The sequence below is a fragment of the Neovison vison genome, chromosome 1 (genome assembly GCF_020171115.1).
Source record: "Neovison vison isolate M4711 chromosome 1, ASM_NN_V1, whole genome shotgun sequence".
Lineage (NCBI taxonomy): Eukaryota > Metazoa > Chordata > Mammalia > Carnivora > Mustelidae > Neogale > Neogale vison.
Window position 1 is genome coordinate 286,615,507 of NC_058091.1, and position 25,568 is coordinate 286,641,074.

Genomic DNA, 25,568 nt, shown 5'->3' on the forward strand with positions numbered 1-25,568 from the left:
TCCACGTGGATGTTCGCTTTGTCATTGTCCCTTGTACTGTGTATTGCTGGGATAGCGTGAGTATGCAGTGTTTATTATTCCTTTTTCTTTTCTTTCTTTCTTTCTTTTTTTTATTCCTTTTTCTTTAAGAGGACTACCCAATTTTTAGGCCTCACCAAAAACTGCATCAGTGCCTAGGTGTGATAATAGTACCTATTTTACAGGTGAGTTGGGAGTATTAAAGGAGTAATAGACAGTTCTGGGTACATGGTATGTAGCCAATGGATGCTAGGCTAGGCAGTATTCCCCCAAATGTTCTCCTTTCTCTTCTCTTTTCTTTCTTTCTATCTGGAAAACAAAGTCATAAAAGTTAGCATTTGATGTGCTTAAAACTGCAAATTTGTTTCATGAAAAGGAACTTTTCAATCCCAGGAAACAAGACCACATGATTTGGGGGGCTCTAGGCCTCTGTTGAATACCTTCCTCCATTTAAAAAAAATTAAAAATTATATTTTAACATTGTATTAGTATAAAGACAAATTCTTTTTTTTTTTTTAAAGATTTTATTTATTTATTTGACAGAGAGAAATCACAAGTAGATGGAGAGGCAGGCAGAGAGAGAGAGGGAAGCAGGCTCCCCGCTGAGCAGAGAGCCCCATGCGGGACTCTATCCCAGGACCCTGAGATCATGACCTGAGCCGAAGGCAGCGGCTTAACCCACTGAGCCACCCAGGCGCCCCTAAAGACAAAATTCTTTAAAATATATTAAAACACTTTCTTAAATCTTAATGTTAATTTTTTCCCTTTGAAACTGCACTCTAAACTATTATGGAACCTAGGCACTGTGCCTACTGGAAAAGACAGTTGTAAGAGTCCCCAATACGAATAATGATAAATTTCCCAAACCATCATGGACTCAAGAACAGGGATAAACAAAAAGCAACGTGGTACATCCTAAACAGAGCTTCAGGTACACTTAATAGAAGCATGTTTTCCAAACAAGATCTTAGGGACAATAGGCAGCATTTAGTTTTGGTGTTCGAAATACGCACATGGAATAAAAAAGCAAAATAAAATATGCACATGGATGGCATTGGCCCTTAGGACAATAGCAGGGACCATGTCTTACTGTGAAACCCATGTTATTGTCCCTAAAGCTTACTTTTTCCATGAATATTCTTGCAGGTGTTTTGTTGCCCATTTTAGTTACAAGGAAATGTTATTTCAGAAAATAAGCTTCATTTTGCCAATTTAAAAACTGTGAGAATTTCACCCAAAGTTCTCTAGAAAACACACTGGCCTTGGTGCTGGTGTAGCAAATAAATCACAAATGAAAACAAACAAGCTGGTTTCCTATCGAAGGTGTGTCTGCAGAGCCCTGTGAATCTGCGTGCCAAGGGCTCTATCTGGCACATTTCTGAACTTTGCAAAATTAATTGTGCCGAAGAGAACACCATCAAACGCGTCCGGCATGGAGTGTAAACATCTTCAAACCATGATTCTGCGCCATCAAGCGTTCTCCAGCTAATTTCATTTGGTGCATTACTCTGGAAGAAAATCGAGGCCAAGTGAAACTACGGAAATGGGAACAATGCACGGAGGAAAAAATCTCACCCCATTAAGGGATCCGTTTCTTCTCTGTACAAATAAGCCCACCACGCCTTGGAGGCAAGACTAGATGGCTCCAGGATATTATCAGAATGCCCCCGCGGGCCCTCCAGGACGGAGGGAGCCCTGCACCACCGAGAAGGAAGATGGCTTGAGCGGCAGGGCCCCAGCGCTGGGCGCATTTTAGGTAACTCAAAAAATCTAAGTGATCGCCCCTCCCCCCCAACCGCTACCCCCGAGGAGGCGCAGAAGCTGGTTTTCATGGGTTTTTACAGGGGAGGCGAAAACACGGCCCCACACTTTCCAATCCTCTAGGCAATGTAGGGCAATGGGCACTGACATTATTTGGGGGGCGACTCTCCTTCCCCGCAGGGCCGCCGCGCGCTCGGTCGGCCTTCCGTAAGGCTTTACACCGGCTCCGTCCGCTTCGCTCTCTCCGGCTCCTCCACGACCTTCCGAGATCCGCCTCCCTCCGGCCAGGACTCTCCGCGGAAGCGCCACCCTTGGCGCTCCGACTCCGCGCGCCGCCGCACTCCTCCATCTCCCAGGGGCGGCCCCGCAGGCGAGCGCCGGACGCGCGCGGCCGGGCGCGGGAGGGGATAGGGGGGTTGTGGCGGCGGGGGCGCGCGGGCGGCTTCCGGCGGGGGCGCGCGGGGCGGTTCTGGGGGCGGGGCCGGGACAGCAGCGCCCCCCGCCGAGCGGCGTGCAGGCACCGCCCCCGCGCGCCGCAGTCCCGGCTGAAGCGTCTTGGCCGCGGCCGTGGCCGTTAGCGTTACCTCCAGCGGGCTCTGGCGGCGGCGGCGACTCCCGGGGCTCGCGGAGGGCAGCGGGCGGCCCCAAGCCCGTGGCCGCCTGGAGCAGCCCGGCGCTGGGGCAGGGGAGGCGAGGCGGCGGCGGCGGCGGCGGCGGGTTGTGCCCGGCCCCCCTCCTCCTCGCCTCCAGTCCCCGGGCGACTGCGGACTCCGGGCAGCCTCCGGGCGGCGGCCGACGCGGCCGAGCGGACGGCGGGGGATGGCGAGATAGCGGCGCGGCAGCGGCCCGTGAGTGCCGGAGGCGGGTGGGCGCGGCGCGGGGCGTGGGGAGCGGGAGCCAGGGAGCCCGGAGCCCGGTCCCGTGGGCGCGTTGCCGCGAGCGCCTGGCGGCTCGGGCGGGGTGGAGGGCAGCGCTGCGGTCGGCTCTGGTCTGGGGGCGTCCGCGAGGAGGGACGGGGGAGGGGGAAGCGCTCCGGGTCGCACCGCTCTCCGCGCGCCCTTGGGCCACCTCGCGTCCCGGAGGGCGCCTAGTCTGCGGTTGCGAACTTCTGCCCCACATAGAGCAGTAAGTTCTGAGACCATAGGCTACCTGGGGGAGGGAGCTTTAATATTTATTTAACTTTGGAAATGGAATCAACCGATTGCTTTCGTGATCCCGTACTTCAGCTCTTCATGAAACCACTTCTTCCTCCTTTCTTCCCTTATTTATACTGTATTTGATTTACCTGTATTTTTGTGTGTTTATATCCGAAGGCACTAGGCTCAAAAAATCCAGAGTTAAAGCGTTAGTGCTCAAAGTTGGGTTTCATGAAAGATGCGGCTTCTGATAATATTGTCTGAAAGTGGGGAGCTGGAATCTTGAATCCTTACCCCGACAGAAAACTGCATTTCTAGTGGCTGTGCTTTACGTCTGGGCTTGAATAATGTGATTCTGGTCCCCCATCTTCCGCTACCGAAGTATATATATAAGGTCTTTATTCTTAGTTGGGTATCTTAGTGTGCCTTTTTGTGAGGGTGTTTAATGCAGGCAAATATTGATATAACGTGTACGATTATTGAGTAGCATTTGTATAGAAATTAATTTTTTGCATTTCTTTTTATGTGTTCTTTTAACACATTTTTCATCAGAAGGGTTTCAGTTTAAGATCTGTCTTCTGACATGTTCATTTTCAGTTTCAGGTTTGTCTTTCATTTAAAAGTTTTGCTTGGAGTAAAAGTAATGTTGATATAGTACTATCGTTTAGTCAGGGGTTCACAAATGAATCCTAACTTGAGTTTTAAGCAAATTTCCATCCCTTACAAATGAAAAATTAAAGCGTTTGTATAGTGCAAATGATGTTTGCCCCTCCCCTTAAAATTATTATTTTGCCACAGAAGTGAAATTCTCTTTCACTAATATCAGAGGGTTCCTTGTCTAAGCCTGGCAGAAGAAGGGAATAAGTAGTATAGTGTTTTCAGAAACTCCATTCTGCTCTTGTTTTTTACATTGACTTTTCTGTTTTATCATTAGGTGGAAACTGTGTTAATTTGGAGGCTTCATTAGGTAGTAACAAGCTCAATTTAAATACGAGGTATGCTTTCAAGGTGAACTTAGCAGCTCTTTCCCTTCCAAGAATTGAATTGAGGCTTATTTGCTTTGTAATAGGTGAGATCACAAGCTAGCCTCTCTAATTAGTGGAGACTTGGATTCTCTTCTGGGAATTACGATCAGGAACTCTTGCTGTCAAGTGAAACTTCTGTGATTTTTGAAAGCCTGTACTTTTGATGATCATTCCTGAATAATACGTTGGCAAAATTATTCTGATACTAAAATGTATTGGATTAATTTGTGCGACGGGCACTCTGTGCCCGCTGTAGGAGATTGAATAGACATAAAAAGATCTGGAGCACAAACTGTATATCTCTCTCCCCTCTCTGAAACATAGCACCCTGTTCTCCCCAGGAGCCAGGGTTACTAGTTCCTTGTGTATATCTTTCCAGATATAGCTTATGCTAGTATAAACATTTTGTATGTGTTCTTTTTATTTGTCTTTCCACAAAGGAGGACACATTGTATAAGCTGTTCTGCACCAGCCCCGAGCCCTTCCCTTAGAGTACTAAATCTTGGCAGTCCCTCTATCAGTACTTAAAAGAGCTGTCTCATTCTGTAAGAGCTGCTGAGAGTACTCCAGTAAGGGTTGAACCATTATTTATTTAACCCCCATTTTATTGAGATATGTGTAGATTGTTTCTAATACCTTGTTGTAAAATTTTTGTAAAACAATCGTTTTTAAGGTTTTTAAGTGGATTTTAATTATTCCCAAAGGCCCAGAGGAGCAGTAATTGACTTCTTTGCCTCACATTCCAGGAAACAAATGCCCCTACTCTCCAGTATACACCTCTTGCTTTTGTGTAATTTCAAAGAGATCCATTAGGATCTCTGGTGTCTTTGTGGGGAAGCCTGATCCATGATGGCTAGGAACTAAAGTCATACACCTTGATTTAACACCCTGCCTCTTTGTTCTGAGGAAAAAAAAAAAAAAACCAAAACCATACATAAACTCTAAAGAAGAATCTGTAAGAAAAATTTAAAAGAGGTTAAATATTTCCGAACCTGGAGAAAAGACGTGCCTTTGATTAAATTGAAGATGAAGGCAGTTTTGGTTCCATAGGGCTTATTTACCATTAGGCACTAAAATGCCTGCCTTCTGTAGATTATCACTAATATCTCCTATTTAATGTTGTTGCAGTTTGGGAGAAGGGTATGAGTAACTATTGAGGGGGGCCATGCTTTCAGAAAATACTTGGCTCATTTAAATTAAAAACGAACATCTTAGAGTGCTTTTTAACACCCCCACCTTCAGGAGCATGGACAGGGGCTGATTGCTTCTCATCCTTCCTCACCCCCAGGAACAGCCTCAGTCAGGATGGGCTGTGAACATTTGCTGACTTAATAAAATAAGTTGTACTGCTAATCCTAGAGATTGTGCCTAATACATCGTAAAAGTTGAGCATTAGCCAGTGTTGACCTGTAAATATTCATTATATTTATTTTTTAGTGTTTTAAGACTCCTGTAAGCTATAGTTTTTTCCAACTGATCAACTCTTCTAGCATTTAAGGTGTTTTCCCTTTATTATGTGGCACCTACCATTGTAGTACAAAACTGTTAATATTGCCTATATTCGTTCTTCTTAAATAAGTATATAGGAGCATCTGTTACATTGCAGACAGCTTGATGGGGACTGCAGATATTGCGGTGCACAGAGTAGACAGACCCGCTGTAAATGAGTTCACATCTTACTGGGGGAGATGAAGAAAAAACAGAGAAGCAATAAGGGCGATAATACCAAATAGTGCTATGTAGTGAAGAGGGGCAGAATGGGGGCCGTTATTTTAGATTGAGCAGCCCTGGAACACTCTAGCTCTTAGGTGGAGAGATTTGAACAGAGTTGAATGAGGGAAGACATCTGTGTTTAGAGGTCTGAAGGAAGAGTGGCTCAGGCAGAGGGAACAGTAAGTGCAAAGGCCCTGCAGGGGGCGGTCTGAGCCCCTCTCTTGGGAGGTACTGGGGCTGTCTCTGTGGCTGGGGTTTATGATGGAAAGGGGATGGGGGCAGGCCAGAGCCAGCAGGCACTGCATTTGGTGCACTGGGTGTTCACGTGTGTGTGAAAGAATGTTTGCTGACATGGAATAGGCCTTGGATGGTGGTGGTCCTCCACCTGCCGGATGCTCCAGGAGAATGGGCGGGGTTTGATCGCTCCCCATTCTTCCTTACCACCAGGAATAGCTTAGGTCAGGATGGGCTGGGAATATCTGTTGAATTAATGAATAATCAGAGTTTAAAAAAATAACCTTGCCTGGTTTTGGTCAAACTGCTTAGATTCAGGAGTTTCATTTGAGCTTTCCATTTTGGCTCTGGCCCTTGATGTTACCAAATCAGTTACATACATCATTCTCTCAAAGTTAGTTTTTTTTTTTTTTTTAAACACTGGTTGCATTTGCTTTTCCATGAAATTAAGCATGAAGCCTTAAAAACCTACCTAATTTTCCAGGACATTATAGTGATTTCTGAGTGATGTAGTCAGAAGTTTCATCTTTGATTTCAGTAGATTCGCTGGCTGCTTTAGTATAAAATTTTCAAAGATGCCCCCCCCTTTTTTGTATACTGAATACATTAATTCCTTTGGGCAGATGTCAGGCTAATGAGCAAATAAAATATATGTACTCTATGCAGGTACTTTTATTCTCACAGGAAGAATGTGTTCATGCTCTATTTTAGGGACTATCAGGAACCGTGGTATTTCCTCTTCCCAATTTCTAATCTGTTTGTCATTCTAAAAACATGTTCCTTTATATTAATTGAAAGAGTGGGAAATGAGTTTTGAGCCAAGTAATTGTTACACATGTCTAATAAGAATCTGTTATCTTTCTCTTGACCGTGACTTTTGGCTTCTGTCTGCCATTAGGAGTTTTGTCATCTTGCGGAATGAGGGTTCTGAATTGTTTAATTTGCTGTTCTAATTGGTTGATGCCAGAACCAATAAGTTGTGTCTAGGTTTATCTTTCCAATTTTTTCTCATAAGCTCTGTGCAAACACTATGTAAAGGATGGCTTCCACGACGACTCTAAGGCTTAAAGAGAGTCAGCTTTGTCCTTTGTCACTGTCCCTGCAGTAAAAGCTCTTCATGTAGCCGAAGCATGTGCACATCTGTTTTATATGTAACTGGTTGTGACTTAGCGGCTTAGATGGTTGAGTTAAAGTACTTCTACTACTTTCCTTCTGTTTCCTCTGTATACTATAGAGATGCAGGAATTCAAATTTGTCTTACATTATCTAAAATTACAGCACATAAACCCTCTCACCAATCGTTGCTGCTCATGTCCCTCACTTGAGCAAAGGTGTTGATCAGATACTGTTTTATGGTTTTGTGTTGAAAGTTGAGAAAAAAATCTCTGGTGGGTGTATTTTTCATGGAATTTTGCATTGAGGTGAGAAAAATCTTGGCTTTTACAACCGTTCTCCTGGTTTGTAGGCCAGGTGCAGAAGAATCTTGGAATCATCCTCTGTGCCTGTAATTGAGATTCTCTCTGGATTATTAAGTGGCAGTATCTGGACAAACCACAAGGAGGCGATATCATTTCCTGAAAGTGGGCGTGTGGCACTTCCCTAAAGGGGGTATTTGGAGGCTGAGGCCCCTTGATGTGCATTTCCTCTGACTGCTGTGCGAAGCAGCCCGCAGGGAGACTCTGGATCTGAGGACACTTTGAAATGGTGGTGGCAGGAACATCTGGTGGAAAATAACAAGTGGTGGCAGAAGAAGTGCTTCCCATTTCTAATATTAGAAATGCTAATGGGGCCGTGAGCTGTAGACGTTCTGCAGACAGAATGCTGTGTGTCCACCGAGTCGAGGGTGGGTGTAAACTGCAGAGGAGTGAGTGTCCACCAGTGCTGCAGCCCCTGAGGGCACCAGGGTGCCTCCTGAAAGCGGTGCCAGCCATTCCTGGCCGCAAGCTAGGAGGCTTCTGCGGTACCAGTGAGGTCCTGTTTCACATCTCATTCTCTCAGTATTTATAGTGCCGTACAGAAGGGAAGGAGGCAGGGACATTTCAGAAACCTCTTTAAAGAAACCATTAAAGTTGGGAGCTTACATAGTCATCTAATTGGAACCCGTCCTGTGTTGATTTTTTGAAGACACCTGGGTCCACCAGAGTTTTACTCTTTACTGTAGGTGTAAAATTATCTTTTTTGGAAATCTATGTTCAGATTTTGTGGTACTATATAGAGCTTAAAATGCAAAGCTCTTATCAGTAATAAGAACTTAAACATTCAAACAAAACCGAACAAAGTCTGGAATTTGAGAGCCAGAAGTCGTGGGTCATCTGGTCAACGTCTTTGTTCACTGATGAAGATCCAGAGAGGTTACAGTTTGCCCAAGAATCCAGTGGTTCCAGACTGGCACTGTAACCATTATTTGCTGATTCTTCCCTGAAGGGTCCTGAACATCCCCCTCCCCACCTGCCGGAATAGCCGCTCATTGAATGCAGGGACTTTGTGGGCTCCATCACTGTGTCCTCAATAGAGAACATTGTCCAGCCCATAGTAGGCATTAGGGTATTTGTTGATAAATGAATATCTACAGGATTTTAACAACTTCAGATTGCCATATTGACTATAAGATAGTACAGTATTTATAAAGTTTGAAAGAATGTACAATTTCATGAGTTTCTGTTTAAAAAATATGGCATATTGCTATTAAACCCTTCAATATTAAGCCTATTACTAGCCAGATAGGCAAGCGAAGATGTGGGGTTTTACTTAGCAGCGTGGTACCTTACTGAGCCTGATTTCACTAAATTTTCAAATTGTCATTTCGTAAGCTCAGTCGGCTGGGATTTGATGTCATTAACGTTTTATATTTCCTACTTGAAAACATACGTATTTTAAAATACAGCATTTGTTGTCTGAATTGTTTGCCGTTTTTCTAAATATGTTTTACTAATAGTTTCACTATTTTTAAAACTTGAGGCTATATAGGGATTTGATTGTTTAAAAACCAGTCTAGCCAACTGGTGGGTTTGGGGAATTGTCACTTTCAAATGCTGGTGGTGGGTGTTTCAATTGTCATAACTTTCCAGGAGGGCAATTTTGTATTACTCATGGAAAGCCTCAAAAATGCGCAGTGTCCCTTAGTCAGGCATTTCCATCATGAGCAATTTAAACTAAGGAAAAAGAAATAAGTATGTGTACAGAGACCAATCTGTAGCAGTGGTTCTTACCTACACAGTGTTTACCGATACTGTATTCACATCGGTAGCTTTCTTGCCAGCAGTGACTCTTGGTGGGAAGTCTGCTTGGTGGAGTGTCTCAAAATTGGGAAGGGGTGCTCTCTGAAGTTTGGGAAAAACACATCTCCAGATTCTGGTGACCTCCCCACAAAGTACACAGAGAAAAAGCCCTCTAATTTGCAAAAATGGTTTTCATAGTTTTGTTTATGATAGTTGTAAATTAGAAACAGTTTAAGTGCTCAATAATAGGGAGATTAGCTACAAATACTGTGGTATGTACATGTAACAGAGAGCCCTTTATTTATTAACAGTGAGGTAGGGGAGTAATTTACTGATGTGAAAGAAAATCAGAATTTGCAAACTGAAAAAGCAGATTGCAAAATGGCATGTGTAAATTGACCTAAGTTTTTTGGCTATTTGTTTTGGAGGGTAAATATGAGAGAATAAGCATGTGTGTGTGTGTCTGTCTGTGTATACAATTTGGTAAAATGCCAGGAAAATTATATACCAAATGTTAGATGAGATTATCTTTGTGTGTTGAAATTGCAGGTGACTATTATATTTTTATTACAATATTCCTCATTTCCTTTATCTAAAGCATGTTATATAGTTAAGAGAATGGGATTAGATGCTGTTTCCCATTTACGGGTTATGTGAACTTGAGCAAGTTGTGTCTTGTGTCTCTGTGCTTGTCTGTAAAATGGGAACAATGCTATCCAGCTCAGGTATGTGCAGGTGTGCTCGATAAATGTTATCTTGACTTCACTAATCTGATATGATTAAGGCCAATATTATGTTCCTATTAATACAGAATTTCTAAGCAGAATAACTTGTTTTACAGGTTCTATCAGACTCTTGTGAAAAGCATTTTGGGACATTCTGACAAAATATTTCATTGCTTTTGGTCACTGGGAAATAATTTTGCTGAATTTTTATTTACTTTAAAACCGAAATTCTTTCCATTGCCAAGAAATTTTATTTTGAATTGAAAGCTTTTTTTTTTTTTCCCTCCCCCTTCTGTTTCTGTCTTTAGTAGTCTCGTATGGTAAGTTCTTGAAGGTCAAGATCGGATCTTTCCTTTTGTAGAGTTGGAATGAAATGTGATTGACTCATTAAGTAACTGTTAGGGGCCTTTTTTTTTCTTTAACACCCCCCCCCCCCCCCCCCCCCCCGGCAGTGGGTAGGCTCAGCTACAGAGCAGAGGCCAGGACAGGTATCCCCCTTCATTTGCAGGACATGGAAAGTGTGCAGTATGGTGGCAGGGCCCTGCCAGGAGGTGCACACTCACACACTCAGTAAATGGTATTGCCACAACTGACAGGCAGGCCTTATTTCTTCTCCTGCAGTTCTGAAAGAAACTTTGTTGTGATGTTTCTTTTCAGTGAACACAAGCATTGCCTCCTGCTTACTCTACAAATGACATGAGGAGCAGAGAAGGTTATTTCCTTCACTGAGGATTTACTGATGATTTACATTATACACATGTGAGAAGATCCTAGGCTGATAGTCTTAAAATTGGGACCGTGTTTCTTCTGTGAAGGACTTGCCTTTTTGATGTTATCTTTTATAAAATTATTGAGATGGGTTCCTACTAATAAATTCAGGACGAATGGAATTCATGGGTATCCCATTCGCGAAATTCTAGCCTGTGATCTTACTGAGGATGGGGGCAATAAAGCATGCAGCTTAAAATACACCAAACGGCATTAATTTTGGAATTTCCTAATGCGAGGACAGTTCTGAAGTTGGCAACAGTTGACAAATTCTGACCTAAAGTAGCTGCAGTAGTCACGAAGGAAGCCTCAGAACTTTCATGACAAGCAGTGACCTTGCATTTCATGCTTTCCCTCATCTGGCCCTAATAAAAGAAGATGGTTTCACCAGTCTTTTATCCTCGTGCCTCTAAAATGCATGGAAGGTTAAGTCATGTCACTTATCTCATGTTTTTTTCTGCCTGCCGTCATGATTTCTTTCCATGGTCCACCTTACTCCCTCCTTCCTGCCCCCACTGGAACCAGCAGTAGCTTTCCTTTTCTTTTTTTTTTTTTTTTTTGGTTGAGGGGCGATCGCTTTCCAGAAAGAAGCACTCTTGCTTTCTCTCAGTGCGACGGACTGGGTATGTATTGGCAAGAAGAGAGCAGCCAAGCTGTGTTGACATGCAGACAGGAGGCTGTTGGGTAGACATTGCATTTAGCCCGCTTGCCTTTTCTCAAATGCCAGCTTTGATAAAAGTACAGATGTCTCTGTTTGGGAACTTTTCAGCTTACTGCCGCGTAGTCGGGGCTGTGTTGCTCTACTCAGACATTCCAAGGGCTGTATTGCTGGGATCAGAAGCTCAAATGCTAGGTGCAGTGAAGGTCAGGTGCCTGGCTGAGTGGGTCTGATCTGCCCTTTGTGCTTTTGGGAGAGACAATAAGAAATATCTTTTACTACGAGGTGGGCAACAGTGACAATCTAGATGGTCAATGGCAACTGAAATTTGTCTCTGTTCTGGAGACCAATAATAAAAGACACTGGGGGACGTTGGATGTGGGGCAGCGCGAGCTTAGTTGGAAGGGTGGGTTGCTCTTTGTTAAATGGGCAAGGACAGATTCTGGGCAGAGCGTAATCGTGTGCGGTGACGCACAGGACAGCCCAGTCTGGCATGTTTGGTGGGACCTGAGCACAGGGGCGATGTGCGCAGAGGTGGGAGTGGGAGGTTAGGTGGCATGAAACAGTGGAGAGCCTCGTGTCTCAGCTCAAGTTGGCCCCTTTTCCAGTGGGTCAGGAGAGTGATGGAAAATTTCAGGCACGTGAGACCAGCATTTCAGAAAGATGACTCCTGGTTGTGCCGCGGCAGGCGTGGGAATCCGAGCCGGTGAGGAGCCCTGCAGTAGCCTAGGCTGAGGGGAAGAGGTCCCCAGCAGGCCCAGTCCTTCAAGTCTGTCTGGATTTTCCTTCTTAACACCAGCAGCACACAACAGTGGGGAAGGCCGCAAGCTCTTCTCGTACCCAGTCTGCCCTGCCCTTTCTTGAAGCTTCTGATTAGACTCAGCCGAAGCATTCCCATGTCCTCAGCGCTCCCGGACACAGATCTGCTGGTGCCCTACCCTTAGGTTGCTAAGTGTTCAAGGGGTCCCTGAGCGTGGGTGGTATTATAACATAGGGAGCAGTTGAAGTCTGGAAGATGTTGGCCACAGGGTACAAACTTTGAGTTACAAGATGCGGGAGTTCTGGGGGTCTCATGGACAGCATGGTGCCTGTAGTTAAATTCGTAATGGGTGCTTGAAAATTGCTATGACACCAGATCTTAAGCACGTTTACTTACCCCCTCCACACACAAAAAGGTAACTGTGAGGTGGTAGACATGTCTGTTAACCTGATCGTGTTGTCATTTCACTGTGTATATCATCACATGAGCAGGTTGTACACGTGAGATGTATCCTGTTCGGTCACTTGTCCCTCAGTGAAGCTGAGAAGACAGTTGGGAGCAGGCACACCCACGGAGAGATGGGATAAGACCATGTGGAGTGAGATTTATGTTGAAGCAAGAACTTGAAACGATTTGGGCAGTAGGAAAGACAAGAACCGCTTAGGTTTGGAATGAAGAACACCTTCCTGTTGGATTACCTACCGGCTGATTTTTCAGACTGGAAGTGAATCCCCCCATTTTGCTGCCACTGGAGGACAGGGTATTAGGCATTGTGGTAAAATGACACACAAGAGCTGTCCTTGTCCCTGTTTCAGCAGTTACATGCCATTGTTGGCCCATTCTACTTGATCCGTCGTCTGTGTTTTTCCCACGTGTTACTGCTAAATCATCTCTCTCCCGGCCTGTGTTTCACTTTCTGCACGGGATGCCGTCATCAGCCTCTGCATCATTTGTTTTCGGACCCTGAAATGAGCACTGCTAAATTATCTTTTGGACTAGTTGACTGAATTAGTTTATTAGGATCCTCATTATTAAATGCAACATATTTGCTATTTTGCCCATTTTTTTCATCCACAGATTTGATGAGTGTGATTCCTGTGTCAGCATCCAGTTCATCATTGAAAAGGTCAAGAAAAGCAGAACTGTCATGTCTGTTAGTAATCTTTGTCCAGCATCCAATAATTAGCCCCCCCTCGAGTAAGGTTGAGCATGTGGTAGTGAAAAAAAACCCCTTTATTTACTCTTTGGTATACAACCTGTATCTCTTGCTCATGAGGACACTTCAGGCATTTAGAAGAGATACTGTACTCTTCAAATACCTCCTGTTTCTGGTGCTTGCTTTCCCAGGTGGGCATCCTCATCAGGTGAGGGGGTGTGGTGGGGCTGAAGTACATTGGCCTAGGGTCCCTTTTCTGACATGTTCTGTATTTCTTAGCCGGGATCAGCGTCAAGCGCACGTGGCTCTCGTCTGTAGAATCTGCTTTCTTGATAGTACGGCCCACAGAACATCCCTTTCCCAAACAGTTTGGCCAGAAATCAATTCTGTTGCATTTTTCATTCTCTGTTCCACTCTGTTAGAAGTTTCAAGTGAGCATAAGGTGAAGTCCTGGGCTTGTAAAAGCCTTGAAGATGCTGCTGATGGTGGTCAAAAGCTCAAGTTTCTCTTTTCATTCTTTTTTTCCTTTTATTTTTTTCTTTTGAGAAGCATTTGCATTCTAAGGTGATGTTTAGCACTTGGAGATTTGGAATTAAATAATACCCTGAAGAACAGAAAAGGACCATTTGAATTCTTTGGGAGAGGAGAGCTTTGAGAATCCAGCCCCAAAGAACGTTAAGAAAACATTCAGGCGCATTTTCGTCAATATCTGTACACTGAAATACAAATCTTGAAACAGTTTATATTTTAAGATTATTTCAACAGCAAGTCAAGAATTTTTTAATGCCAATACATTTTGAAAACAGGTTGTTAACTGGTGCCCTACGAACTGTACTTGGCCTACAGATGTGTTTTCTTTGGCCCACATAGTGTTTCATAAAGAAGTACTTGCCAGCATTTAAAAATAAGGAGATTTCACATTACAAAACCAAACCAAACCAAACCAAACCTGCATCCCTGCATCCCTTTTTGAAAACCATGAAGGTCTTGACTGCACTGGACCCATGTTCCTACATGGCAGTTGCCTAGAATAAAGCTGCATCTGGGAGCTACCTGCCACAGCTGTGCACTCTGTGTTCGTCCCTGTGGCCAGCCTCACTCACTGCATTGGGCTGGTCCTCCAAGTAGGTTTGAGTTTGCACCTGTCTGCTGAGTTAAAGAGCTAATCAGTTAGGAGCGTACTTCAGAGTTGGGAGGAGAATAAGAAGGTGGTAGTCATTTGCTCTTTTGTTCCCTGAACGTAGGCTGTTTGACCTTGGACATGATGTGATGACTGGCAGTGCTTGGGAGAGCAGGTGGAATTTCCCCCCCAGGAGCAGTGGTCAGCTGGGCAGCGTGGAGGAGAGCAGCGTCCCTCCTGGCATTCCAGATCTGCTAGTTCAAGGTGACAAGGTGTCCTAAGACTAAAACAGCTCTGCATTTCTTAGCATATGGAAAATAGGGAAGGTAGGCCCTGGATCATCATGGTGTGATTCCAGAGAGGTGAGGAGAGTTGTTTAAGGTCGCATATCTGCCACCTGGGCCATGGTGGACGAGGTACTGGAGCCCAGGACTCGCAACTCCGGTTCAGTGAGTTTTCCACGCCACGTTTTTCATTTTTGTATCACACTGCAGAGATGAAGTTGGTAATCAGGCCTGGAATCAGATCCAAGTTCTGCCCCTGAATAGATGTGTGACCTCAGGCAAGTGTCAAAAACCTCTTTGTGCCTCATTTTCCTTGTTAAAAAGAAGGGGAGAATAATGATACTGACCTCATCAGATGGTTATGGGGCTTCAATCTGATAATTGCATTTAAATAACTTAAAACAGTGACTATCTATAGTAAATAGTGCATTAACAATGCATGGTGTCTGAAAAATAATATTTGTAAGTTCTGTATTATCATAGAGGACTTAGCTAAAACCAGCATTTCAACCACACAAAACTATTACATAGTATTTGTTTCCCTTTTAGAATTTAGAAAGGACTTTAAAGATCATTTTACGCTATGTTAGTTTTTTTTTTTTAAAGCCTCCAACAATTTGACCCAATTTTATTTTTTTATTCATAAAGTTTGCTGTAGCCGACAGGTGTATTCAAAAGCCTACTGTTCAGCTTTCTCTTCAGAATGTAAAGAAACAATTGGATGTCACCGAAGTATTTTCAGTCCTCCCCAAAGACACTGTGTGGATGGATTTGCTCAATTCACTAAATAGATCTGGAATATATAGTGCATATAAAAAACCCTTTAGATGCAAGAGAGTTGTAAAGATAAGTTCTGCTCCTCAGCAGCTCATAATTCATGGGAAGAGAGGGTGGGAGGAAAGGAAAGAGTAGTGTCCATAGTACCCGGTGTGGGGTGAGAAATGCTTGAACTCAAAACCAAGCAAAGGGCAGCAGGAACACGACAAGAATGCCAGGAACTGGGCAGAATGGTCTGCGAGAGCCAGGGGGCAAAGATGCCCCAAGAACAGCTGAAGGGGAGGATCAGACTGTGGGGCCAGAGTTGGACTTTGACTTTGGACCTATAGTCGGAGCTGCTGGTCGGAGCTTGAAGGGACAGTGAGGGTCAGAGACGGAGAAGCTGATCAGTCAGGAGAGTCACTGTGGAAGCTGGAGGCCACGGGGTGGGTTAAGCCAGCATTCAAGTTCTTGGGCCACGATGCTGCTGAGGGCCTGCCAGAGCCAGGGGATGTGGAGAGAGGCGTGAGGGACAGGGAGTGAGACAGGTCGCCTTTAGGAGGGAGAGCTGACCAGTCAGTGGAAGGGCTGGGGAAGAAGGAGGAGTTAGGGTTACTCTCTCTGGGGTGACCCAGGAAAAGACTGGTGCCCTGAACCAGGACTGGGGCATAAGAGAGCAGGTCGGGAAGGGAAGGTGAGTGTAATTTGATACCTGTGGAGATTCTGAGGGATCCAAGAGCTAGCTAAGTGGATATGTAGCATCAAAAGATTCTGTCGCTCCCGCAGGACCTCCTCTGAATTGGGGGTGTATAGACAAGCAAACAGTTGCCTAGTGGGCAGGGGGTTAATCTGTAAATGGGAAGAGGCCAGTCCTGGAAGTACGGATGTGGAGATCATGAGTTGTGAACGACTAAGCCACAGAATAGATAATGCGGTTCAGTGAAGAGCTAGTGGTGGGCTAATAAGGGAGTCCCCCAAGGAAGCGGAGGAGAAGCAGAGGAGAAGCGCTCTCTTCAGGGCATCTCTAGTTCATGGGGGAAGGAACGGATCATTTAATGGAAGGTGTTAGGCTAAGTGTGACCTTGGGGGGCTGGGGGGAGCCTGGGTTCCTGACTCTCGTCCTACATCCAAATTAATTTCATATGGATTAAAGTTTCACATGTAAAAAAGCTTAAATAGACTGGAAAACTATATAGGTGACCATTTATACGGCTTTGGCTTGAGAAAGCGTTCATGGTCAGAAACCATAAAGGATGAAATTAGGGAATCTGACTTAAAGTTGAACAGAAACCTCACTGAAAGGTAAGGAAACAAACTGGAAATATTTGCAGTGCTGGTACCAGTTCATTGCATGTTATGGTATGGTGTTAGGATTTGTTTCTTATCAAGCAGTGAAGAAAAGGTCAATGTCTGATTAGAAAAAAATGGGCAAAAGACAGAATAAGCATCTTACATATAAATCATTGAGGATTACCAATAGACCCATGAAAAGTACTTCTGACTCCATAGTCAAGGAAATGCCATTTAGGGCCTAAGAGTTGGAAGAGATTAAGGAAATAATAATAATCATCTTGCTGTTGGTGAGAGTGTTCGGAACCAGGTAGTGGGGAGTAGAGCTGTTTTAGATCCTTTTTTGAAGTTTGGCTGCTCTACGGCTTTTCCCCCAGCAAGTTAAAGATCCCTCTTGGCAGGAGGAGTGTCCTTCAGCTCGTTTCTTTGGCATAATAATAGGGTGTTTCACCCTGTGGGAGGAGGCAAGAGCAAGTTCATTTTTGTCGCTAGACATCATTAGCATTCATTGACGGCTTGTGCAGGCCGGGAGCGCTGATAGCCCCAAGGAGGGCAGAGGCGAGCGTGGAGACATCACTGGTCAGTGCGGCGTGGCGGAGCTGCAGTTGGATCCTGGAGCACATGGAGAAGACCATGGGGCCCATCCCACAGAGGCAGTGGTTTGAGGGGAGCCCCTGAAGCCTGTGGGCAATGTGGGGAGCCGGAGATAGCCTGTTGCAGGGTGGAGCAGAGAAGACTGTTGGAGGGGTTTGTCCTTGAGGCTGGCCAGGAACGTGATGTTGGAGCAGTGGGGAGTCTTCAAAGGATTCAGGCACCCGAGTGAGGTACTCAGATTCATTCTGACTTGCTCCAGTTCATAGTGAGTGGGCTCTTCAGTGAACGGGGATGTCTCCCTGGGGTGAAGATCACCAGAACTGAAGGAGAGGAACTAAGGATCCTGAAAAAGTCACAGACCAAGAAATAACTGTGCTGCTTTTGGGGAAACACGTTCCCCTGCAGAGTCTACAAAGATCTGTAACACAGCAGAAGGTCCGTGGTAGGATTATTTTCCCGCCTGCGGATTCAGATGACAGTAGGATTCCCACGTTTGGGGTTCACAGGGCTCTCGGTGTCTCTGTTTTTGCGGTGCCCCCAGGTCAAGAGAAAAAGCCTCACAGTTCTTAGGAGGTACTAAATTCCAAGCAACCTAGTATTTATGACCTGACACTGGAGTAGCAGTTTGGAAAAATAATGCATAACAGTTAAAAAGATAAATCCCATTTTTATTTTTCTTAAAAATCCCATTTTTATTTTTCTTAAAAAGCTGCACGTGTGAACCTGTGGAGGGAGCACTGCGTAGCTTCTCAAACCTTGGGAACGGGTCGAACACTGTCACCCTTGTTCCCATTTCTACATGGATTTTTGAATGGATGGTACCTGTGTTTTATTGTAGTAACCAGTGACCCTGTCTTTGCAAAATACAAGATCATTCAGAGGAGGGTAGCATGGCCTGGTGTTGAAACTTAACTACCTTGAGCTGAAGGTTCTGACAGTGACGGACAGTGATGTTGCTATTTTCTTTTGACAACTTAAAAGTACATGGAGATACCCCAGTTCACTGGCCTCCGTGCCTCGCAGGCACTTCCGGGCCCGGCTTGCGAACCACAGCTCTGCCTTGGGTTCCAGCCTGGGCTGTGCTTGGCGCAGCCAGCAGCCCACTTTGGAGCAAGTCTGCCCAGTGCCAGGCGCTGCGCTGGGTCGCAGGGCTCACGGTGAACCTAGAGGAAGCAGCATCCTCTTACCCGCTGCTGGAGGAATGACAGAATCGGGAAGTGCTGCCCTGGTGTGGGGGTCAGCGGGCTTTCTGGAAGGGGCTGGATAGTACGCGAGTATTTCAGACTCTGCCAGTCCTGCAAGTGTCTGTGGAAGCTGTGCAGTCCGAACACTCAACGTGGAAGCAGCCGGCGGGGCAGGGGTGTGTGGCACGCAGACACGTGGGCATGGCTGGGTCCTGGGAAACCTTCATTGACAGCAGGGCTGGCAGCGGGTCACATTGTGAAGGCCCTGAAGTAGGTCATTAACATGTTGTGGAAGCAGAAGGAGCAGCTGACCTGCTGGGGAACCCCAGAAGGATCTCAGAGGCCACCGTGGGCTCTTCCTATTGCCAGGCTGGGTTTCCCTGGGTGAGGGGGCAGAGAGCAGTCCAGAAAGGAATTCAGGCAGAAGGAAAATTTGTACAAATGTAAGGAGTCATAAAGGGATGTGGCAGCTTGGGAGGGCTCAGGGCTACGGTTTTGTGGATCATTTTTCTCGTTTTCTCTTTCATTTTTATTTATTTATTTTGTTTTCTAACTCACTTTTTTGGTAGAAATTGTTATCTTTTGAGCTCTGGCATAGCTTTATAAAACGTGTTTTATCCTCTCAGTTATTAGCTTGAGTATAGAATTCACGTATGGAAGTCATTTTACCGTGCAGTGTTGGAGCTGCTCTCTTTAGCCTTTAGTTCTGGGAAGTCTGCTGTCCCCCTCCAGTCCCACACTGTGTTTGGGGACCACACACCCCGTGTCTACTCTCTCTGCCCCGGCAGCCTACTGTGAAGATAGCACTGGCACTGTCCCTGTGTCATGGAGGAGGACTTGTCGGGCTCACAGCAGCAAGTCCCACGGTCCTGGGCCAGAGTCCCAGGCTCTCATTTCGGAGTCCTTGTACAGCTGTCCTTCCTCTCCCTGACAGCTCTTAAGATTTTCTTTTATACAGTTACTCTCCATGGCGTCCTTTGGTATAACTGTAAATTGACTGTACTGCGTACTTGGTCGGCTCCTGGAGAACTCAATTTCTTGCAGCGGAGTATATAGGTTGATAATTCTTCGTGTCTTTGTTATTGCACTGGTTTCTTAATCCCTTGAAAACACGGCTTCCTTCAAGCTTCTCTCTTCCTGAAAAAACCTTCACTGTCTCCCTTCACAGTCGACTTTCCCAAACTGGCCAGGTTTGTGTTTCTCACTGGTATGTCTCACTCTGCTTAAATCCCGATACTTCACTACAATACAGTGGAGTCTCCCTGACTGCAGTGTGTGTTCCTGAAAAGCTGCCTTCAGAGGCAGTGCTCCAGGAACTGAAGATCTTGTGTGGGGGTGGGGGGGTGGGGGGGTAGGGGGAGGGTTGGAGGTGAGGAATGCAGTTAGGAGAGAGGCTGCTGGTCCCGGTTTTTCAACAGTATTTTTCTCCCCTGATAGAAAAGAGTAGAGAAGGAGTATGAATGAGCAATATGGATACTGTTTACTTTACATTTCAGTCTCCCTCCCTAGGGGTAAACATACCAGCATCTCTTCTCCTGCAGGTTTGGTGATCTGCAGGGACATGTTTATCTTGCCTTGTAGTTAAGTGGCTTTTCTCCCTCCATTGTGCAGTTCCTTTTGTGAAGCAGTGACAAGGGAAGTGTCTCATTGGGATGGCAACAGGATAGACTCTTGAGGTAAAAGATGCTCTGGGTCCTCTTCATTTTCTGTTTTCCTGACCTTACAGGTGCTTCTCAGGCCTCTTCCCACTGACCTTGGTGCGGGAGAGTCCTGCCCCAGAATGCTCTAGCTCTCCACCACATTTCTCCTTCCCCTCCCCACGTCATTCCCCTCCCACCCCACCAAAAAGAAAAACACAAGACTAAACAAAATCTGTCTGGACCACAGTTTCTGGTCCTCCTCTGCCTTTACTTTCCTCTTCCAGCTCTCTTTTCAACTATCCTGGCCGGAAAAGACCAAAACCTCATGTAGGCTGGAACCAGAGTACTCAGGGCAGAGGAGAAAGCAAAGCACAGTGCATTTGTGACGTTCCGTTTTCACAAGAGGGGCCAGAAAGCTCTGCACGAGGGGTTGGTCTGTCACAACCTAAGGCTGAGGTCAGGATACAACATAAACAAAAGAAGCAAAGAACAGGTTTTTTTCTTCTTCTTCTTTCCATTCCAACAGTTTTATAAATTGATTCTGCTTGATCAGTTTCCTTAAAAAGGTTTGTTGACATTTTTTTAATCCTTTAACATAATTATGTTGCATAGGATACAGATCAGTGGCCCGTGGGTGGGATACAGTCGGAAGATCTATTTTGTTGGGCTTTTAGAATATTTAAAAACTACAGATTCGTTCCTTAAATACAAATTTGAGGGTTTCGTAGAAATTCCCAGGTTTCTACTTTGACTTGAAAAATCAGAAAAATCTGGCAAAACGAGGCCCACTGCTGCCCCCTCTAGGTGAGGCTGACGAGCTCCGGTTTGCATCACCTGTGGGCAGAGTTGCTCTCGTTTTGCCTTCCAGATACTTGGATTCGCCCTCTGCGGCTGCAGCAAGGGACCATGATCCTAATTTCAGAAACTCTCTAAAAATGTGTGCTCCTCTAGGAATAAGGCATCAGTGGGGAAAATAGTAAATTCTGGCAATGTTTCTATTCGAAGGGAGCAGAGACAAGGTTCATTGGTCCTTTTTCCCTTAAAATAGTTTAGAACATTCTATTCCTGTACTGTCCTGGCCTCAAGTGAGTCCACTCAAAATTTTTGCTTAGCAGAGAAGTCAGATCGATCACAAGCATAATATTGTATGATTTAAGTGACACACTCACCATTTTCTACATAAATGTTAACGACAGAAGAGAGTTTTCTCTACATCCTGCCTGTGTTCAGTTAAGCAGATGTTGGTGACACCATCATTAGTCCTGCTGTCCCCAAGCGGACCCTGCACCCCGTCTGCCCCTCGCTGACCTTCTCAGTGGTGTCCTTGATTGGCATCTGCCGCTGGCGCTGACCTTGTGTTGGTCTGTCTGCTTGCTCTTCGCCTGTCAGCGGGAGTGCAGTATTAACACCTTAACTCTGTGAAGTTTCTCCTGTGGACTGAGCAGAAGTGGCCTCTGTGCCCTCGCTCCTGAGCCTGAGGCTGGCAGGGATTGAGGGATTTGCCTCAGTCACGCTGCTCTGTAGCCCTGGAGCCAGGATGAGAGTCCGTGTCCCCAGGACCTGGTCCAGAGCTCCGCGGCCTCGGACCTGCCCTGTCACTTCATGGGACACACATCTCTCTCCTGGAACAAGTGCAAACCTGTAGTGAGGGGCTGGTTTCACTTCAGGAGGATGTTCAGCCAGTGAATATGGTTTGTGATGGTTTCCATTCTGGTTTGGTCATCATTGAGGCTCCTTTATTCAGTTACTCCTGCATGTGCCACGGAATTCTATAACTTTCGCAACTGGCATTGTGAATACATTTTCATTCTACTTTGTAAGCTCAGTGACACTGGAAATGACTAGGGAGTCATCGGCCAGCAAATAGTTGAACGCTTTTGGAAATATGTGCCTGTTTGGGTTATAATTCTGTAAGCTACTCGAGATTTGTCTCCTGAGTTTTTGACAGTACTCAGCAATAGCCAAGAGGAGGTCTTGCCATCTGCTTTTGCTAAGAAAAGTGTTTTCTAAATTATCCTTGTGGGCTCCAGTTGTTACGATGTTGGATCTTTTTTCCAATATCAAGTCTCTATTCTTAACATCTCCTCTCACATGTTCTGTTTTTGTCTCTTTTTTCCCCCTGAAAGATGGCTCAGTATTTTGTCTGTCTTTAAAGAATTTTTAATATCGGCCAATACATTTAACTTGTAAGAGTTATTTTTATTTCTCGTTATTCCTTTTTCATTGACTCCTCTTTTAGTTGTTTCTTTTCTTTTATTTTTTTAAAGATTTTATTTATTTATTTGAAAGAGAGAGCGTAAGCAGGGGGAGTGGCAGAAGGAGAGGTGGAAGGAGTAGGCTCTCCCACTGAGCAGGGAGCCTGACTCGGAGCTCTTCATCCAGGGACCCTGGGATTATGACCCAAGCCCAAGGCAGACACTCAACCAGCTAAGCTAGCTACCCAGGCATCCTCATCCTCTTCTAGTTTTTATGGCTATGCTGTATTCAATTTGAGAGTCTATTTGGAGGTGGTTTTCCTGTGTTGTTTTTTTTTTTTTAGTTCTCCTCTTGTCTACATTATCCCTATTCTTTCTGGGAGTAATTTTTATTTTCCTTCTAGGGAACCTCTTTGTTCTGAATTTTATTGTTTTAAGCTTGGCTTGTCTGTTTTATGATCCTTTGTTGTCTGTTCCAGCATAAAAACAAGGCCCTGCTCAGTCTGACAGGGAGTTCTCAGTGCATTGGGAGGACTTGTCAGCTGGCGGCCTCGTTCAGCGAGAGTGGATGGGAGCATCATTGCTCTGAGGAATCCCTCAGTGTCAGATGTGGAAGCCTTTTTTCTTGGACATCTGTGTCTTTGTTAGCTGCTCTCAAATCCTGGGTAGTTCTTTCACATTCTGTAGAGGATGTCTCTGTTTCAGGAGTAGGAACATGTCAAGGTTGAGGTCTTAAAACCGATCTCTGATACAAACAGACGGTCTGTAAACAGCCTGTGAACAGTAAGTCCCTGCCGCCGCCTCTGTGTACCTACAGAGCATTTATATGGCACCACCAGCCATCCGTTGTTGTGTTTCCACCAAATCCGTAGCTGTCTTTGCTTTCTTTCCTCTCCCTGTATCTCCCACAACACACTATAAATAAACTTACACCACCTGGTCCATGTGTGGCACTCTGCTCAGTGCCTTACACGTTTACTCTTTTAATCTTTACAACAAACTTATGGAAAATACAGTTATCATCCCCACTCCACCCATGAAGACATTGAGACACAGAGAGATTAAGGCCATATAATAAGTAGCAGAGCTAGGAGCCCCAGTCCATTTTTTTGTTTTGTTTAGATTTTTATTTAAATTCAAGTTCGTTAACATACATTGCATTATTGGTTTCAGGGTAGAATTGAGCGATGGAACGCACCATTGCATGTACACCCGGTGCTCATGGTAACAAGTGCCCTCCCTAATGCTCATCACCCATTTAGCCCATCCCTCCCACCTCTTCAGCAACCCTCAGTTTTTTCCCTCTAGTTAAGTCTCGTATGGTTTGCCTCTCCTCCCTCTCTGCTTTTATCTCTATTTTTCTTTTCCTTACTCTGTGTTAATGTGTCGTCTTTCTTAAATTCCACATAATGAGTGAAGCCATATGGTATTTGTCTTTCTCTGCTTGACTTATTTCGCTTAGTGTTACACCCTCTAGTTCAGGGGTTGTTGGCAGGAATGCAAACTGGTGTAGTCACTCTGGGAAACAGCGTGGAGTTTCCTCAGAAAGTTAAAAATAGAGTTACCCTATGACCTAGCAATTGTACTAGTAGGTATTTATCCAAATGATACAAATATAGTAATTTGAAGGGGCACTTGCCACCCCAGTGTTTACAGCAGCAATGTCCACAGTAGTAAAAAATATGTATAGAGGTCAGATGTCCAGTTCATGTTCTTAAATCACCACACTGTCCTGCCTCTAGCACAGTGGGAAGACCCTCCCATCTCCAGAACAGATGCTGAATCTGTCTCTTCCACATCTGCTCTTAGAACCCTAGTCCTCATGACTGGTGGTTTCACCTGGCTCTGATTTCCCTACCTCTACTCTTCCCTGGAGTCCACCTCCATGTAGCAGCTACAGAAATCTTCCCAAAGTGAAGATCACATCATGGATTTCCCCCTGATGAAAACAACAGTGCAGGGGCCCCTGGGTGACTCAGTCGTTAAGCGTCTGCCTTCGGCTCAGGGCATGATCCCAGGGTGCTGGGATTGAGCCCCGCATCCGCCTCCCTGCTCAGCAGAAGACTGCTTCTCGCTCTTTCACTCCCTCTGCTTGTGTGCCCTCTCTCACTGTCTCTCTGTCAGATAAATAAAATCTTAAAAAAAAAAAAATCTTAAATTTCTTAGTAGTTTTTGTATATGTATTTCCCAGCTAGATTCCAGGCTCCCTGAGGGCTGGGACTTTGGTTCAGTGTGATCCTCCAGTGCCTGAATATCGGGGACCCAGCACTTGGTAGTCTGTCTCTGGTCATTTGCTGACAAGTGTCCTTCAAGCTCTTAGGCTGAACAGCTCCTGCCTACAAGGCATCCCTTCCCCCATGGCACACTGGCTTCAGTCCCTGCTCGTCTGTAGGAGTGGACATCTCTTGTCCGCCAGTGGTCCCTTTCCCATGATAGTTGTAATATTTGTTACATCTTAGTCATTTGTGTATTGGGCAATGTTTTGGCCACATCTGTGAACTCCTTATACTGTTGTTTAACCTGATTTTTTCTTATATGCAATGGAAACTTCACATCATAGTGTAAAATGAAAAGAAAGATACTACTTGTCATAAGTGACTATATTAATTGAACTTTAAAATGTCATTCCATAGATAATTGAAAATTGTCAAAACTTGAGTTTCATGTACTGCTTTTCTACAGTGTAGTAGTAGTATTGGAATGGAGAGCTGAGAAATACATTGTTTGGTTATAATCTTGAACTTGAAGCCTGCCATTTGAAAACTGACCCTGTGATGGATCACAAAAGCTACAGCTGTGTTCGATTATTGACATCCCCCAAAGCCAAGGCAGCTTGGGTCTAGTTAGTCTGCAAAGTTACTAACGTACAGTACATGTCAGTATCCACTCTCTGTGTGCTGTGCACAGCCCAAGAGCTGTCTCTGCAGCATTTTGAACACATTTGAAATTCTTCTCGTCCAGGACTGACTGCTTTGCACAGATGATGAACCTTTCCTCACATTTAAGAAGACCCTCCTGGATGATGGATAGTAAAAGAATGGGGATGACACCACATTTCCAGTGGCTCTTATTAACATTTATTCTCCTATACTTAATGAACCAAGTAAACAGCCAGAAGAGAGGTAAGTGCATCTGAGTCTTAGAGAATGAACTGATTGCAATGCCATTGCTATTTTTTGCCATTATTTTGATTATGAGGTGATCTTGTGTCTTTATTGACCCCTTCAGGTTTTCTGTGGTTAAAATCCATTTCTCTATCGTCATTTTTTCCCCTATGTATTCTATTCCTTCTCTCTTAAAGAGAGGCTTGTAAATATAGACCTAAATAGTCTT

General features: G+C 45.0%; 1 protein-coding gene across 2 annotated transcripts in view; it reads left to right on the top strand.

Moving 5' to 3' along the window:
- Positions 1-1,607: 1,607 nt before the first annotated feature.
- The window catches only part of LIFR (LIF receptor subunit alpha), an 83,800-nt gene continuing 59,839 nt past the window's right edge, over positions 1,608-25,568 (top strand). The window contains exons 1-2 of one of the 2 annotated variants that reach the window (XM_044232520.1): positions 1,608-1,774; positions 25,197-25,357. In XM_044232520.1, the coding sequence (XP_044088455.1) occupies positions 25,216-25,357 (142 nt within the window). In that variant the 5' untranslated portion in view covers positions 1,608-1,774; positions 25,197-25,215. Of the gene's footprint in view, positions 1,775-2,385; positions 2,628-25,196; positions 25,358-25,568 lie in introns of those variants that run through there. The other variant, XM_044232519.1, reaches the window with a different exon arrangement.